This window comes from Triturus cristatus, chromosome 4_2, assembly GCF_964204655.1.
Source record: "Triturus cristatus chromosome 4_2, aTriCri1.1, whole genome shotgun sequence".
In the NCBI taxonomy this organism is placed as follows: domain Eukaryota; kingdom Metazoa; phylum Chordata; class Amphibia; order Caudata; family Salamandridae; genus Triturus; species Triturus cristatus.
In genome coordinates this window covers 66,882,467-66,898,276 of record NC_140586.1, presented here as the reverse complement: position 1 = coordinate 66,898,276, position 15,810 = coordinate 66,882,467, and the positions used below count along the sequence as shown (strand labels likewise).

The 15,810-nt window shown below is 46.4% G+C and overlaps 1 protein-coding gene across 1 annotated transcript in view; it reads right to left on the bottom strand.

Moving 5' to 3' along the window:
- CCDC159 (coiled-coil domain containing 159) overlaps nt 1-15,810 on the bottom strand; it is a 144,671-nt gene that overhangs the window by 101,408 nt on the left and 27,453 nt on the right. Inside the window, exons 3-4 of the mRNA XM_085600529.1 lie at nt 6,607-6,696; nt 5,834-5,923 (exon numbers count right to left, since the gene is read on the bottom strand). Of these exons, the coding sequence (XP_085456655.1) occupies nt 5,834-5,923; nt 6,607-6,696 (180 nt within the window). The remainder of the gene's footprint in view (nt 1-5,833; nt 5,924-6,606; nt 6,697-15,810) is intronic.

The following is a 15,810-nucleotide window of genomic DNA, read 5'->3' as shown; positions in this document are numbered from 1 at the left end:
CGGCAGCTCTAGCGTTTTTAATGTCCTTAATGGTTACACGTTCTTAGTGTATCTAAGCATGTTTTCCTGCCACACCTGAGACCATTGGTGATTTGGCGCTTTATAAATGTAAATTAACAATAACCTGTATTTACAGATTACAAAAGCCCGGATAATTATTTTCATTTATTATGTCCAGGCAGGCATGCGGTCAGTCTGGCACACGTCACGTTTTGTAAAATGGAGAATGAAAGTCACAGAAAATAATGCTTTATATGTGTTTTATCAAACTTTTTTTTTTAAATAAAAAGGTTTAATAAAATTAGAGTTAGAGTATCTCCAAGCATATTTTATGATACTTACTGAAACCAATAGTGTGTTAAAAAATACATCATGATTCCAAAGGTGGTGTAACGTAGAAGCAGACCACGGCATTGCGGCTGGTAAGTGGATGCACATATATATTTACTGCAACCAAAGAAAATGAGATGCATGTAAAGTACAAATAAAGTCAGGGGGGAGTCCGATTGTTCTAATGGAACATTAGTTCCCAATATACTGTTCTGTACTAGATGTCAACCTTTCGATCCTATGCAGGCAGTGCCCAAATGCCCCTATCTGCATGGAGGAATCTTCAGTCAAAAAATGGCTGTGAATATTCACGAAAGACGTCCAAAACAGTCCAAGTGGTGACGAACAAGTCCTGAAATGGAGAGGCTCTGATTCTTTTCTGGGTAGATGCCAAAGGGAATGAAGGAATGTCTTCAGAGGCTGATCATTACTCATGGCGCAAAACTAACATCTTTCAGCAGGAGCCAAAACACTGAGGTCAGTAACTATCTTTTGAGAAAAGGGAGGAATATATCCAGAGTGGTTAGGAGGGTGTTCTAGTGTTTCTTCGAGTCGCTTTTGGAACCAAGCCTACGATTTAAAAACACACCAAAATAAAAGAAAAAACGGAAGTGTATCTTACCCCAATACATACTTTCCAGTAAAATATCTTATTGCACCATCTGTAACTTTCATCCTAAAACGACTGACAAAATGAGTGCAATTCTGCTGCTAAACAAAGGGTAATTCAAACGCCTAGCACCATCCATGTCTGTAGGGGCGCTGCACGGTCAAAACAATTGGCTTGTGGTTTAGAGTGTATTGCAGTTCAGTATTTAGCAAGGGAACCTTTATAAAAAATTATAAAATAAATGCACCAAATAGTACCATTTGGCGGCAACACTTCACTAACTCCATAGCCCATGATCCGTAAAAGAGTCCAATATGGTAGGGCTTTTAGTCTTTCTATTAGTATAAAAGCCCTCAATTTATTGGATGTTTGCAAAACAACCAGCAAAGAAAACGGCAAGCTGTACAGTTAACCGAGTCTGGGGCAACTGGACCTAAATACACTACATGAACCTAGCTACTTACTAACAGGACATAAGATCGGGAGGGTGTTCATTCTCTTTAAAAGTGATAAAACATGTCAACACATCGAGCACATGGCACTTCACCCTCAGTATGCTAGACGAGGCGAACGACTGCAGCAAAACATTTTTCAAATAATGGGAATCGAAACTAGGACATGGCTGGGTATTGCAGTTCAGCATTTAGCAAGGAAACAATAATAAAAACAAGCGAGGCTCCTGCACAGACAGTGGTAGTCAGTTCATCTTTCAGCAAATCCAAGAAAACACACTGGTCAGAGAAACCCAACCACAATTTCTGGTTCTCCTCATATTCTGCTAGAAATCTTGCTGGCCAATTCAAATGTAATAGCTCTGAACCACAAAGGGCTGATATAAAATAAAAAAATGTGCACCGATAAAGAAGAGAACACGCAGAGTGCCAGATCGCACTTAGGAGCAGAAGCTGAATATCTAGGGTGGGGTTGGAATGAGGCCTTTGAAAGCCCTCCACTGCTTTTAGCTGAGCCTACTGTGAAAAGAGGCCCAGGACCAGCCTGCGCTGCCTAAACACCCATCTGAGCGGCCACGGGCTGGAGAGGTGGGCAGCTCTAGCAGCACCTCCCACTCCTCCGAGGCATTGTTGCCCCACTGCAGACCCAGGCTGCTTAGCACCGTGAAGGGGAGTGCTGGGGAATTGGTGGAGGGAAACTGCCAGCCTGCAGCACTGCCAGGAGTCCAGTTCCTGTTACAACTGGCGCAAACACCTACCTGCTTCAGAGCTGGATGCTCGGCACTGAGAATAGTGGAATCAAAATAAGTCCGGTCCGAGCGTATGTGAACCACATACAGAAGTGATTAGGTCAGCAAAGGGGAACCAGGAAACAGAAGTAAACAAGTACGCGTTTCTGTCCTCTTTTGTTCTGTACCACCTCACTCCGCACGGTTGCCCTGTAGAGCCAGTTGCAATGGGCTGGACCAAGCCATCAAAAGGCTGGACAAATGGGAACAATTAACCACAGAAATTAAAGGAATTTAGAAAGCCACACAAAGGAACGAATGGAAAGCGACAGGCGTGGTGAAAGCCCACAGAGCAGATACAGCATGTCTCTAACTAGACAGCGCGTTCACTGCCTAGGCGAGACCTAAAATGTAACATTACAGATTAGAACCCTGTCCATTTTCACACATTACAGACCAAGGTCATCTGAGAGACACAACAGACCGGGCCTCCCTGCTGCTAGACATTACTCTACTGTGGGACATTACAGACGGAGGCCTCCCCCTATTGTGGCTCAATACTGACAACCCTGCCTGCTCTGGCGTATCTCTGACTGTGGTACTTTCTATTAAAAGACATAAGAGACTGGGCCCGCCCCCTGGGACATCACAGATAATGTGAGACATTCCATAACAGGCACTGCATGCTGTGAGACAGTACAGACCAGAGCATCTCTACTTCGGGACATTACCAGAAGGGTCACTTTCAGCTTTAAGGATAGGTGCACAGTCTATCCGCAATATGGCCAGGGCGAGCACATAGATGATCAGGCACAAGCCCAACCAATTGCGAGGGTCGAAATGCACCAGGTGGAGCCAACACATTTTCTGAAAGCACGGCTGTCTGAATCCTGCTTCTCAAAGCAGATGCCATTCTTGGTCAGGCTATTAAAGGTTCTTTCCTGATCTGAATCACAAACTCACGTTTTTTGAGTCACTCAACAATAAAGAACGTCGGAACACTGGGAAATCAGCAGTTCGAGGCCATCTCCCTTACATGTAATGTTTGTCTCTCTCACTTTCTGAGACTTGTCTCAATGAAGATTGTTTCTTACCTCTCTTCAGTCAAGTACACCTATAGCCCAATGGACAGGTATTTTTCAGTAATGGTTACTTATGTCTGAAACTTGTGGTGAGCAAAAACATGGGCACTTCTGGAAATATCTGTTTCTGGCTGGACTGTTGCATATCTGTCCATGTTCTATAACTTACATCATCCAAATAATTCTGAAATCTTTAGTCTTGGTATCACTTCCTAATGCTTTCTCCATCATTTAAGAGCACTTTCTTTATGTTATGTGTATTTGTAAAGTGCACTATCACTCGCAAGGGTGTACTGGTGCTAATAAGTTGTGTGTGCCTAGCCCTGTCTGCAGTAGGTTTGTTAACTGAAAGCCAGGTCTTCAGTTTCTTGCAGAATTCAAGAAGAGAGGAGGAGGCTTTGATGTGGAGCGGAAGGTCGTTCCATGCTTTAGGAGCAATGTAAGAGAACGCCCGTCCTCCTGATCTGGTTCTGTATATGCGTGGGCTGAGTGCGAGTCGGAGTCCTGTGGAGCGGAGGTGTCTGAGTGGTTGGTTAGGCAGACAGTTGATGCAGGGGAATACGCAGCTTTGGTGCTGTTGGATCTCTCTGCAGTTTTTGATACCATTAATCAGAAACAACTGCTGGATTGTCTTGATGAGATAGGCATAATTAGAGAGCTTTGGCTTTGCTTGAGTCGTTCTTGACGGATCGAGAACAATTTGTTGCATTAGCCGATTTTAAATCGTCTACTTTTACACTCCCTTGTGGTTTTCCCCAGGGCTCCTCACTGCGTCCGACCCTTTTTAATATCTATGTTGCCCCTCTGGCACAATTGATTCGATCCTGGGGTTTCTCAGTAATTTCCTATGCTGATGATACCCAAATATTAGTATCTGTGGCAAGCAATTCTTCTGACCCAGCCTCACGGTTTTACAACTGTCTTCTCCAAGTCGGGCATTGAATGGCCTCAAATGGTTTGAAGCTTAATTCCAATGAAACTGAGGTCCTTCTTTTTGGAAATAATGTGTCCTTTTGGTTGCCCTCTTATTGGCCTCGCGAATTTGGCTTTCTCCCTTTACCACTAAGCAAGGTGATGAATCTGGGAGTTACCTTTGACTCCAAGCTCACGTTTGAGGGTCATGTTAACACCATTACTTCAGCTTCGTTTTACACACTAAAACTTCTTAGTAAAGTTTTTCCATTTATCCCTCATAATCTTTAAAAACTGGTCATCTCAGCCCTGGTGTTGTCCAGGGCCGACTATTGTAATGGTCTTTTTGTTAATTTAAGGAAAAAATGACTCACCAAAATTAAAATTGTGCAAAACGCTGCTGCTCGATTGCTGTTGGGTATCCCTAAGCACAAGTCTGACGCTTCTGCGCTCAGACAACTTCACTGGCTCCTAGTGAAAAAAGACATCAACTTTCAGGATCTTTGCATTGCCTTTAAAGCGACACATGGTGTAGGTCCGAGCTTTTTTAAACGGAATTTCCAATGGTATGTTCCAGCTCGGACGCTGAGGTCTACTTCTGCTTACAACATGGTGGTTCCCAAGTTCAAAAAAGCTGGCTGGGGCGGCAGACGTTTTCTGGTAGGCACCACCAGACTGTAGAACTCTCTCCCTTTAGAGCAAAAAGGGGAAACCCAATTACTGGCTTTTAGAAAATCATTAAAAACCTGGCTGTTCAATCACTGCTCTCGTGGGTCAGTTTCAGTGACCCTGTGTTAGCCAATGGGGCTACTTACTTTTCCCCAGCAAAACGACACTTTCGAAGTATTGCTGTTAAGGCATATAAATAGATATATGTCTTACTTAACAATATGCAGCTCCCTGCCATAGGATTTCAAAGGCCTCCCTTTGGAGAGTCTTATACAGGTTAAGGGAGTGGTGACTTTGCCATTTTTTTTTTATGGCAAAGTTGTGCTAGTAGTGTATACACTGTCCTTCCAGTCTGCAGGGCAGGCTGGGAGCCATTTTGTTCCTTGTCACACCCAGGGTGACACAACCAGAAATGCAGCCCTGTTTGGACACTCTGCCATACATGCCCTGGGTACCATGTACTAGGGACTTATAAGTAAGTCAGTACTTGCCAACTGGGTAGAGCTAATGCAACATATTTTTGTTAAGAGTTAGGAACACTGGCACTGAGGTCTGGATAGCAGGCTTCAGTGCACACTCGGAGTCGAAAAACGAGCAGCATCAGTCCAAAAATATGGTAGTGACCATGCGAAAAGAGGCATTTCCTTATATATATATATATATATATATAATCTCCTCATACTAAGAGAGAGAGAGTGACAATATTATCTGATATATACACAAGAGATAACTGCATATCATAGGGCTAAAATGGCAACATGGATTCCACCGACAATTAACAAATTACTGAAGTTTTAACATAATTATTTATCATGTCACTAAAACTCATTAACAGAATTGTATGTTATACCCATATTGTTCTTGTAACCGTTTGTACCCTCTGATTAAAAACTAACTGAAAAAACCTTAGTCAGCATTAAATTCAGTTGGCCTCTATTAAACAAAACCTAAAAGCACCTGAAATTTGCCAGGTACCAATTGAAACTTAACCCTGTCTCTCTTAACGTATTATGAAAGACACACATATACAGATCGCCTTTGGGTATTTACCTGTGCTGCTGGGGCCATGCACACAGGCTGACAGGAGGGACCGCTTTGACATGCCTTGCCGAAATCCCGAGGCCTGCGATGACATTTGTCCTGTGAAAGATCAAACACAAATATAAATTAAGATCTTAACAGAACGAGTGCAATGACCCACCCTCAATCTCCCCTTGACGTCAAAGAGCAACCATGTCACCAACCCTCGAGTGAATGTCATCTTGAGTTACCAACCACCAATGTTGATGGTTAGACCGTTGTTTATGCTGAAGCAGGGCTTGCACATGGCTCAGATCAGCAGAGGAAGCCAGTGGAGATCCCTAAGGGTGAAGTGATTTGGTTACATTTCCTGAGCTCTTTGAAGAGGTGATCTGCAGTGTGAAGGACACTATTCAACTGAGTCAGAGTTGAGCTGGTAATTTTCTTGAGTAGAGAGTTGCCACAGTCTAGGGGTGATCCCTGAATTGTGCTATGGAAATCTGTTCCAAATAGGAAGCGTTGCGTGTTTTGTAAGGGTGATCACCATATTAAGTTCTGCTCTTATAACAAAATATTGATTACATCTAGATTCTGTGCTATCTTCCACACTGCACAGCACTTATTTTCTCAATTGAGTTAAAGTACCTTGGCAACTGCTCCTTTTCGCAAAAATATTTGGTAAACATTTTGGATGTGCAAAGCCTTGCTGAGGTGCAGTGTGCAAGATCATTTTAGCATTTTCGCTCCACACACCCCACTCCTGTCTATGAAGCTAATATTAATATGAACCACTTTGCATTTACCCGAGAATTGCAATATTTGTTAGTCGTGCAGTGCCGTGGGACACCATCACATAACTGGTCCTCATCCATTTTCCAAGGTGAGTATCTGTCCTGTGATTGGAAATGAAAAGAAAATAAGTTAATGCTGTCTCAAGAAGGAGGTCGGATATTTGGAGAGATCTTCTTATTCCTTTCCACCATTCTTTACCACTGAGTGATAAGCACACTCTTCCCTCACATCAACCCTGTCTCTTCATTTACCTCCCTGCCTGGTAACTTCTGCAGCACCATTTCGCATCTAGTCAACACACCGCAAGATGCTCACAGCAGACTTGCTCTATAGTATTTATATCTCCACCATAACTCCCTCACGCCCACGATTTCATTCCTTAATCATCCTTCTTTCCAACTACCACAACACCAATGAACCTTATAGCCACCTCAGTCTCACTATCCGTCCCAGTACACAGCCGCCTACCTGCTGACTTACCCCCACTCCCTATGCCACAGCCTGACCCTGCCTCCTAAAGGCATGTTATCAAGCCACCGTCTGTATTCTATGCATGTTGATCTCTGCACCATAACTTGGTAAGCAGTTGGCATATTGTAGTAAATTCATTTCAGCTAGGATTCAGTTGTGGTCACAGATGTGCAGTGGAAGGATTAGTTTGGACTGCCCATAACCACCTTGTCTTGGTGTCTCTTTTGTTGATTTTGCCAGGCACATTTGCCACATTTGATACCGCGTACAACAAAGTGTAGATGGACCAACTTCTGGACGTGTCATTCTTGTATAGTCTTGCCACCATATGAGAGGGTGATGAGACCACAGAACTGAAACCACAGCAGGGACTCTGTCCAACTGTCCTGTTTTCCAGGTGACTGCTTTTTGAACTATTGAAAAATAATGGCACCCATTTCCAGCTTCTCCTGACATCACCTTGATAGTGGTCAGGATATACTCAGCATCTATCTACCTCTCCTTTCATATGGAGTAGCCACCAGAGTCACTTATTCAGAGATGGTATTAGGGCCTCCACAGCCCCTGTGGTGGAGGAAGCACCTACCACATGTGCGTAGATTCAGACAACAGACTTTATGTATACTAGGGAGGTGGACCAGAGGGCTCAGTCTTGGCAGTTAGGAAATTCCATTGTGGGTGGTGGAACTGTTCCCCTGCTGCTCAGCAACTTTTCTGCAAGGGACCATTTTGTTCTATGCCACAATGACACATGGATTCATCTGCATGCTTCCCAGGCAGAGTGTGGTATGTACGTGTGTGTGTGTATATATTAATAGGGTCAATGTATTGAGCACATTCACTTAGCACTAGGCCACAAAGCAAGGCCTTAACATGTAAGCAGTTTTCATAATTCATGCAAAGCATGCAGAATAGTGATTTATTGTGTGTGTGTAAATTGCCACATGCCTCTTGTTCTCTGCTGCTTGGTCTGAAAGTACATTTTCCATTCCCTTCATTGCTTAGTATTTACAGTGCCTAAAGTTAGAAGTTAAAACTTTTTCATGCAGAATAACTTGGAGTCCTCACTAACAGGGCTCAAATACTAATATGCAAATATTTCTGAATGCTTTACATGAAAGCATTGTGCTCAACTAGATTTTGCAATATGGGATTTTGAGTGTGAAGGTGCCCTCCATCCAGCTCAATATAATCACAATGTAAGGAAAGGAATACACACTCTTTGTAAGAAATTGGGTTATTAGTTGCAAAGGTTTTGAATCCTTTCCAAGTAATAAATCTGCAATTGTCTTTTTAGTGGCAAATAAACACCCTATTGTAGCACTTGACTCTATCGGGGTACGAAGCAGAGCAGCCCATGACCTACTCACAGGAGGTGGTGTAGACTGACAGTCCTGATTCGCTGGCATGCAACAACCCTCAAATTATTGCCCAGTCAGGGCTTTTGCTGTTGAAAAGGAAAAGTTCATTAATTACACACACACTGTTGGGACGGAAAAGTCCTCTTCAAGTTAATGGACGTGAACCCCTGCACTGAGTGGCCAACTCCACTGATGTCTGAATCCCTAATGCTGATTTGTGTTGTTATAGGCAAACACGGATCATGCGTATGCGCCATGTCATAGGCTTTCTCACGGATTGTGGTTTTGTTAAACCAGGATGGGTGCAGAAAGCACTACTCTCCCAGTGATGCAAGGTCACTTCCTTCGGTACAAGTTAAGCAACACAAGCTCAGTGGTGGCAGCATACCGTGTAGAGATTAGTAGGAGTGAACAGGTCCTTTTTAACCAGTGTCACTCAAGTGAGGTCTACAGGCTCACTCGGTTTTTAAAGGTTCCACTGCTGGAATGTTTAACTCACTCTTGGCCTACATCAGGTTTGTCTGAAGGGCTGCATAGCACAGAAGGAGTGTATCTGCACTGAACATATGTGTGCCTGGGAATTTGCCATACAGGGATAATGCAGTACTGAGTAGTGCGTGCATGGTGTATGTACATGCTGGAGGTGCATGTGCCTATGAGTGCTACAGTATCTGAATGATGTAGTGCTGTGCGTGCAGGATAAGTGCATATTCTGGTTATATGTGTACCTGTGAGTGGTTCAATACACGAGGGATACAGTTTGTGCATGGTAGATGCACATGCTGGTTTTATGTGCACCTTTGAGTGGTACAGTACATAAAGGAAACAGTGCATGTACTGGGTGTATGTATGCCTGTGGGTAGTACAATACATGGAGGGCACTAGGCTCCATTTTGGGAGTCCCAGGACTGTATAGTGAAACATGGAGTGGAGTTAGAGAGATCCACCCTCAGACAGATTTGTGGATTCTTGCATTCCTATAAGCTCGGTGGGACAGATTCTGGGGAGGGGAGGGAGGGCCATGCCTCCCCTGTACACTTCAACAGGTGCTCTTTGATTAAGTGAGAGGTCACTAGGAAGGGGTCTGGGTACATCTTAGGAAGGATATGGTCTAATAAGAAAAATGATAAACAATAGGCTAGGAGCCCTGGGCTAAGCTTCAGAGACGCTCCTGCTGTGACAGATGAAACGGAATAGAGAAGTAAATACCTCAAAAGAAGCAGAACCCTCAACATAAACCTTCAAAGACCCAGACCCTAAATCACATTTGGTGTCTGAAAATGGACTATAAGAAGGGAAGGTTGAGACCCTAAATATTGTCATCTGTTCAAGAAGCCAGACAGCATGTGTGAGGGTGGGTAGCTCGGCAAGACTTCTGCCTGTGACCAGGACTGGGGGCCAAGGCCTGTTAGTCTCCCTGCTGGGTGAGGGAACATCAACCTGGGATTCCAAGACCATCTGCCCTGGAGCCTGGAGCACCCGAGCCTGCCTGCTTGCCAAGACCAGAGTGCCCTGTGAGGAAGAGGGGAGTACTGGAGGAAGCATGGCCGAGTGGGAATCCCTGTTGAGCAGACTGTGTGTGCAAGATGTGAGGAAATGGCTGCTGCACCAATCAGGTCACTGGCCTGTGTAGGACTGAATCGGTAACCCCTGTGTGCCAGGAGTGGTCCAAGTGAAAACCGCCATGGACAAGACTGCCATGGGGTCAGGGCTGAAGCTTTGACCTGTAATGTTGTGGTGACCCTGTATGCCGGGGGGACCGACATGATAGAGATTGCATTGCGGTAAGGATTGAAGCCTTGTGTGGCAGCTGTGCGACAACCCCATATGCCAGGAGGGGCTGATGGAAATACTTGTGCCATGTTGATATGGCTGGAGCCTGTAGACTGCGAGCGGTGGTAACCTGTAGGTCACCAGGAGCAATGAGGACTGTAGCTGGTCCTATTTTGTTAAGCAAGTGAGGACGCAGGCGAAGCATTGTCACACAATTTCGCGATCGAGGATCAGAGCCTCAAAATCACTCCCCTATCGGGAGCGTGGAGACACTTACCTAGCCGGATGAGTACAGGAAACATCGCTCTGGACAGCAAATGCAAGGGAAAGAGAGTCTGCACCTACCGATTGCAGCAGTTAGGTTAGCGTGCAGCTGACTCACCTGAGCGGGACCTGGACTGCAGTGAGCGCCCGCAGGCGGGGCGTACTCCAGGATTCTGCGTACTTCAGTTCTACCGGAGTGGGTAAGACTTGTTTCAAGCCTATCAGACTCAGGGTAACTCACTATTAAGAGCCCTGCAGTGCTTGGGCACTTTTTACTTCAATTTAGGAGTCAGAGTGGACTCTTGAGCCACGGACTGCTAGTAGGGCATTCCCTGGATGTTGCCAATAGTGAATAGGGAATACCACAATAGCTAATGTGAGGAGGAAGTGGGACAGGGAATTGACATTGAAACACTAGAGTCTCAACCTCAAGGGGAATTGTGTTATCATTTGAAAATGTCATATTTTTCCTTTGTGTGGTTAGTGGTAGGAATAAAATACTTTTCTTTTTTCATAAAAGCAAACATTTGTCTGGATATTAATTTATTGCTACTGCTGAGTGGATTTTGAGTGGTGAGCCCATGTTCACAGATCTGTATCCACAGCTGCCCCTCTAACACCCCCCCCCCACCCCTGCGACAAGGAAGCCTTAGACTGCTCAACCACATTTAACACTGAGAGGCAAGTGCAGAAGAAGTACTCGTCCTAGTTACTCAGAATCCGTAATAGACTGTGACCCAGGACATCAAGCGTACAAGGCCTCAACCCTCTCGTTTGGGCCCTTTAGGCCCTGTGTGCCTGTGGCCCTCTGAATTGGGTTCTAAGACATACACTACTAAATGCTAGGCATTCAATTAAAAAATATATACATCAACAATATGGTGAATACCTTAGTTGACACCCTCATATTATATTATCATAGTCACAATACCCTCCACCTATACCAGATGCAACATCGCAATGTAAGCAGATGTCATTTTAAATAAGGCCTACTGGCCTTGTCAAGGTGTCACTACATAAGTATACTCAGCCGCAAGTCATGTTCCAACCTTATAACACCACTAAATCATTGAGCACAGTAGTGATAATCCATAGCATTCATCATAATGGTAAACATACAATGTTCAATATAAATATTGTCAATAAAGCTTATCAAATTCAAGACTATGTGTGCAAAGTCTTACTTTTACAATCCACAAGCCACAAAATGCAGTCATAGAAACAACGACAAGGGTCCACACCTTCCAGAGCTTCTGCTCAAAAGTACAGTCTCCAAGAGCTTTAAAACAATGGTAAACCTCTCCTGGGGTCTTAAGCCCCGGGAGACTTAGGGATAATTCTCTTAATAGTATTATGTGGGAGGGGGGAGCTGCTGTCCTTCTGCAGTCCCCCCAAATATTCCTTTGGAAACGTTGGTGGTACCCCTGCTATTGTGGGGCCATCACAAGCAAAATAACTTATATAAATTAACTTGCAAGGGGCAATATGGGGTGCATCAGGGCAAACGATGTGCATGTTTGATGAGCAGAAAACCACTCTTACATTGAGGCTTCATGCCACAGCATTCTTGTTTTCTTATCCTTCTTTTGTTTGTGAATGCCCACAGGTTGGGGGCTCATCGCGGACTGCAGGGCAGGTCCCCGCGACCCTGCATGCTTCCCAGCGCAGCACCCGCAGCCACGGAGGAGCCAGCAACAGTTCTTTCGGCCCCTGCTGGGGTGGGACATCCTTTTTCCTCAGCTCCTGCCTGTGGCGGGAGTTGTGCAGACTTTCCCCGCCCACTCCGTGACCTGAGAGGTGGGAGAGGTCAGAGGTCTGGAATCTGATTATGAGCTGAGCTAGAGAAATATGACAAATCCTAAAGTCCAGTAAGATGTGTATGTGGAATGAAGGAGACTGGAAATGGATACTCGGGTGCATGTTTTACCCCAGTTTGATACCTCACTGGACTTTGTAGTAATACAGTGAAAACACTATAGACCTTTAGTAAGCATTACCGATCTACGCTCATAATATCAGGCCTACCCCAGGGCACTACCAATACCTGAACAATCCCTTCTGCACCAGTCTACGTGCGCACAAATACCTGGCTGCATACTATGGTTGTCTCTAATGTGCAGCCAGCACACAAGTGTGCTCACGTGTATTTGTGTAACCAGTCCAGTAACCCTTACCCTATTTTATCTTCAAAGGCAGAAATTGGTGGTTAGCATGCTGTGGGAAAGTGGGTTTCTGTTGCCCCTTCCCCACACTGTTTTCCAGGTTTCTGATGCACTTTAACTTGATGTGCCCTAGGTCCCTGCCAATCAGGTTCCCAAGGCGTCTGTTCTCTCCCCAAAACTGTACCTTTGTACCCCAAATTGGCACCTCTCTAGCCACAGGTTAACCCCTTGTAACAGGTACCATGGGTACCAAGGGCACTGTGACCAGGGAAGGTCTCTAGGGCTGCAGCACCTATTGTGCCACCTTCACCTTTAGGGGATCTTCACCCTAACACACATACACTGCCATTGCAGGCTGTGTGTTTTGGTGCAGAGAAAAGTGAAGAATCGACATGGCACACATCCCTGTGTGCCATGCCTGCAACCCACTGCCTGGGGCCTAGGTAAGTCACACCTCAGGCAGGGTGCTCTAGCCCCCATGTGAGGGTACAATTGCATGAGCAATGTACCCCTACAGTGTCTAAGTCCATTCTTAGACATTGTAAGTGCAGTAAAGCCATAAAGAGTATATGGTCTGTGAGTTGGTCATTAAGAACTCCACAGGTCCCTGATGGCTTTACAGGAATCTGGGAAGTTTGGTAGCAAACATCTCAGCAAATTAAACCCACACTGATGCCAGTGTGGGATTTAATGTAAAATGCACACAGAGGGCATCTTAGAGATGCCCCCTGAAAAACAACCAGTCCTGGTGTAGTTCCTGAATGGCTGCCCGCCGTTTGCCACCACCATACAGGTTTCTGGACCCCGGGGTAGAGAGCCCCCACTCTCTGTGTCCAGAAACAAAAGCCGTCCTGGGCAGAGGTGTCATGCCTCCTCCCCCTGCCTTTTGCTGCCCCCCAGCAAGTGGTTCCACCGGTTCTGAACCCACTTTGGGCAGGAGGATCAGCGAGAAAACCAAGCTAGGAGGAGAGGTGTGGCCACCTTTGCCAACCATGCCCCTCAGGTGGGGGAGGTGAGGCGAACCACATATCTAAGTCTCCTCCATCTTGGAGATGAGGGGATCCAACCAATTAGGAAGAGGCTCATGCCCCCCTCCCACTGGAGAGTGGCATAATAGGGGGTGTACCCATCCCAAAGAAGGAACCCATTGGTCCCGACCTGCATACCCCTTTAACGCCCCTAAATTTAGTATTTAGGGGTGACCCTAAACCTGACTCGAGGAAGAAAGAAGGACTGAAGAGTTATGCTGACCCAGGAAAAAGAGAACACCTACTGATTTGGCCTCAGCCCTACCAGCCTGTCCTGACTTCAAAATGCCTACAGCGAGAACCCCGGGGGATCCAGCAGCCAACAACCCCCCAGAGCCTCGAGGACCTGCCCTGCACTCATCTAACAGACTCTGTCTTCCATGAGCACCGCATTTGCTCAAGCAAGATCTCAACCATGGAATCCGGATCCAGGTGGCACCACTCAGCAACAGATGCCCGCTGTCCCAAGTTTGAGTGGTCCAACACCACGAGGAGGTCTCCCAAGCGATCCTGACCTGAGATCTGGTGAGCCCCGACCTCCCTCAAGCTTCAAGCCGACACCTGCAGCCTCAACCTGAAAGGTCCCTGTGGGCTGGCCTGGATAGAGGATAGACAGGCTCGAGACAGTGAATAGGTACAGTACTTTTTCTTTTCTACTTTATTTTGGGAAGATATTCCACACAAAAAAAGAATTATAATGCAGTCATAGTGTGTCCGGTCGGGTCTACTCTAATTGTGAAACAGTCTCTTGTTCCCCATGCACTGGAGTCTCCCTTCCTGTGTTCCCAATACTCCAGCCTCTTGTTTCCCATGCACTGGTGTCTCCCTTCTACTCCATCCTCCCAGGTTCACAGGCTTCAGGCATCCCTCAAAGGCAAAACAACAACAAAATAATAGCCGTCAGATCGGAAGTTACACTGTTATCCTCTACCTTTCACCGTCTGCCCGTGAACGAAAAGAAAAATGGTTGTGAGTGAACTCCTCTCGCTCTTATTAACCACTCTCCCATGCAGGTGCCCTTCACTCATGTAGCCTGTTCTTCAGAGGTGTGCTCCCCCTCCCGTTTTAACCCACCTCCCCTTCGCAAACCCCCACACTTCGAAGGTCTCTGTATCCCCTCCCACCACCTCCTTATTATGGCCCTCCTGCCCTACAAGACTAGCCTAGGGCAGCGACACTCCTGGGCCGCAGCAGAAGGAACCCCCGCGTCCGCCTGCTTTCCAGGTCAGCGTAGCTCCTCTGCGTTGTCCCCTAATCTTGGGTTGGCTGCTCTGGAAGGACCTGTTTCTTCCGGAATCTATGTCGGTGATGGGATCTCAGCGTCTCTCTCCCCCGTTTCCTCGGTCACGTCCTCCTGCCGCTTCCATCCCGCTGGCTCCGACGTCTCCTCCCCTTCAAATGCTGTTCCGGCTCGCTATTTATCCCGTTCTGTAGGGGACATGATGACGTCAGCAGTGCAGACTAGACCACAGCTACTGTTCGTTCCGGCTTCTATTTCCCCATGAAGAGGAGAAGGAAGGGCCACCACCGGACTACAGTCGCCTGACCACGACCGTAGCTGTTAAGAAAAACCCAGCACCAAAAGACACCCCTGCACCCGATGCCCCACGGTCTTGGGTGGCCCAACCGACGGTGTCCAGGCATTCCCCAAGTTCCCAACTTACCTTTCCAGCCAGAGGTCGCCTCCAGGAAGCCCCCGTGCCCGAGCCCGCAGCATCTTTACTGAACCGAAGATCTCCATTGACATCCACGGGGTCCCCGACGTCACCTTGGCACTCTGCACCCGGCCGTCTCTGTGCCACTGGTTGTTCAGCTCCTGTGCTGATTGTTGGCCCCTGCAGTGCTGATCTTAACCCCAGGAGCTTTGCTCCCACACCCAGGTGACCTGCTCGTAAGCAGCCCCTGACCGAAGGCCCCCTTAGCCCCCTTGGCTAACAAAGGGCCTCTGCACTCTTCACCCGGCCGCCCCAGTCCTGCTGGTGTTGCAATTTGAGTGCCTACCTGGACCTTGGAGAACCTTGGTCCTAACCCCAAAAAGTCATACCTGCAAGTCGAGTACTTACCTTTAAAACCGATAACCATTTTTCTCCCATGGGAACTGATGTTACGGGTTTTTGTTCCAAAAATGTTCCAATTGTTGAACTCCTGTTTTGTAT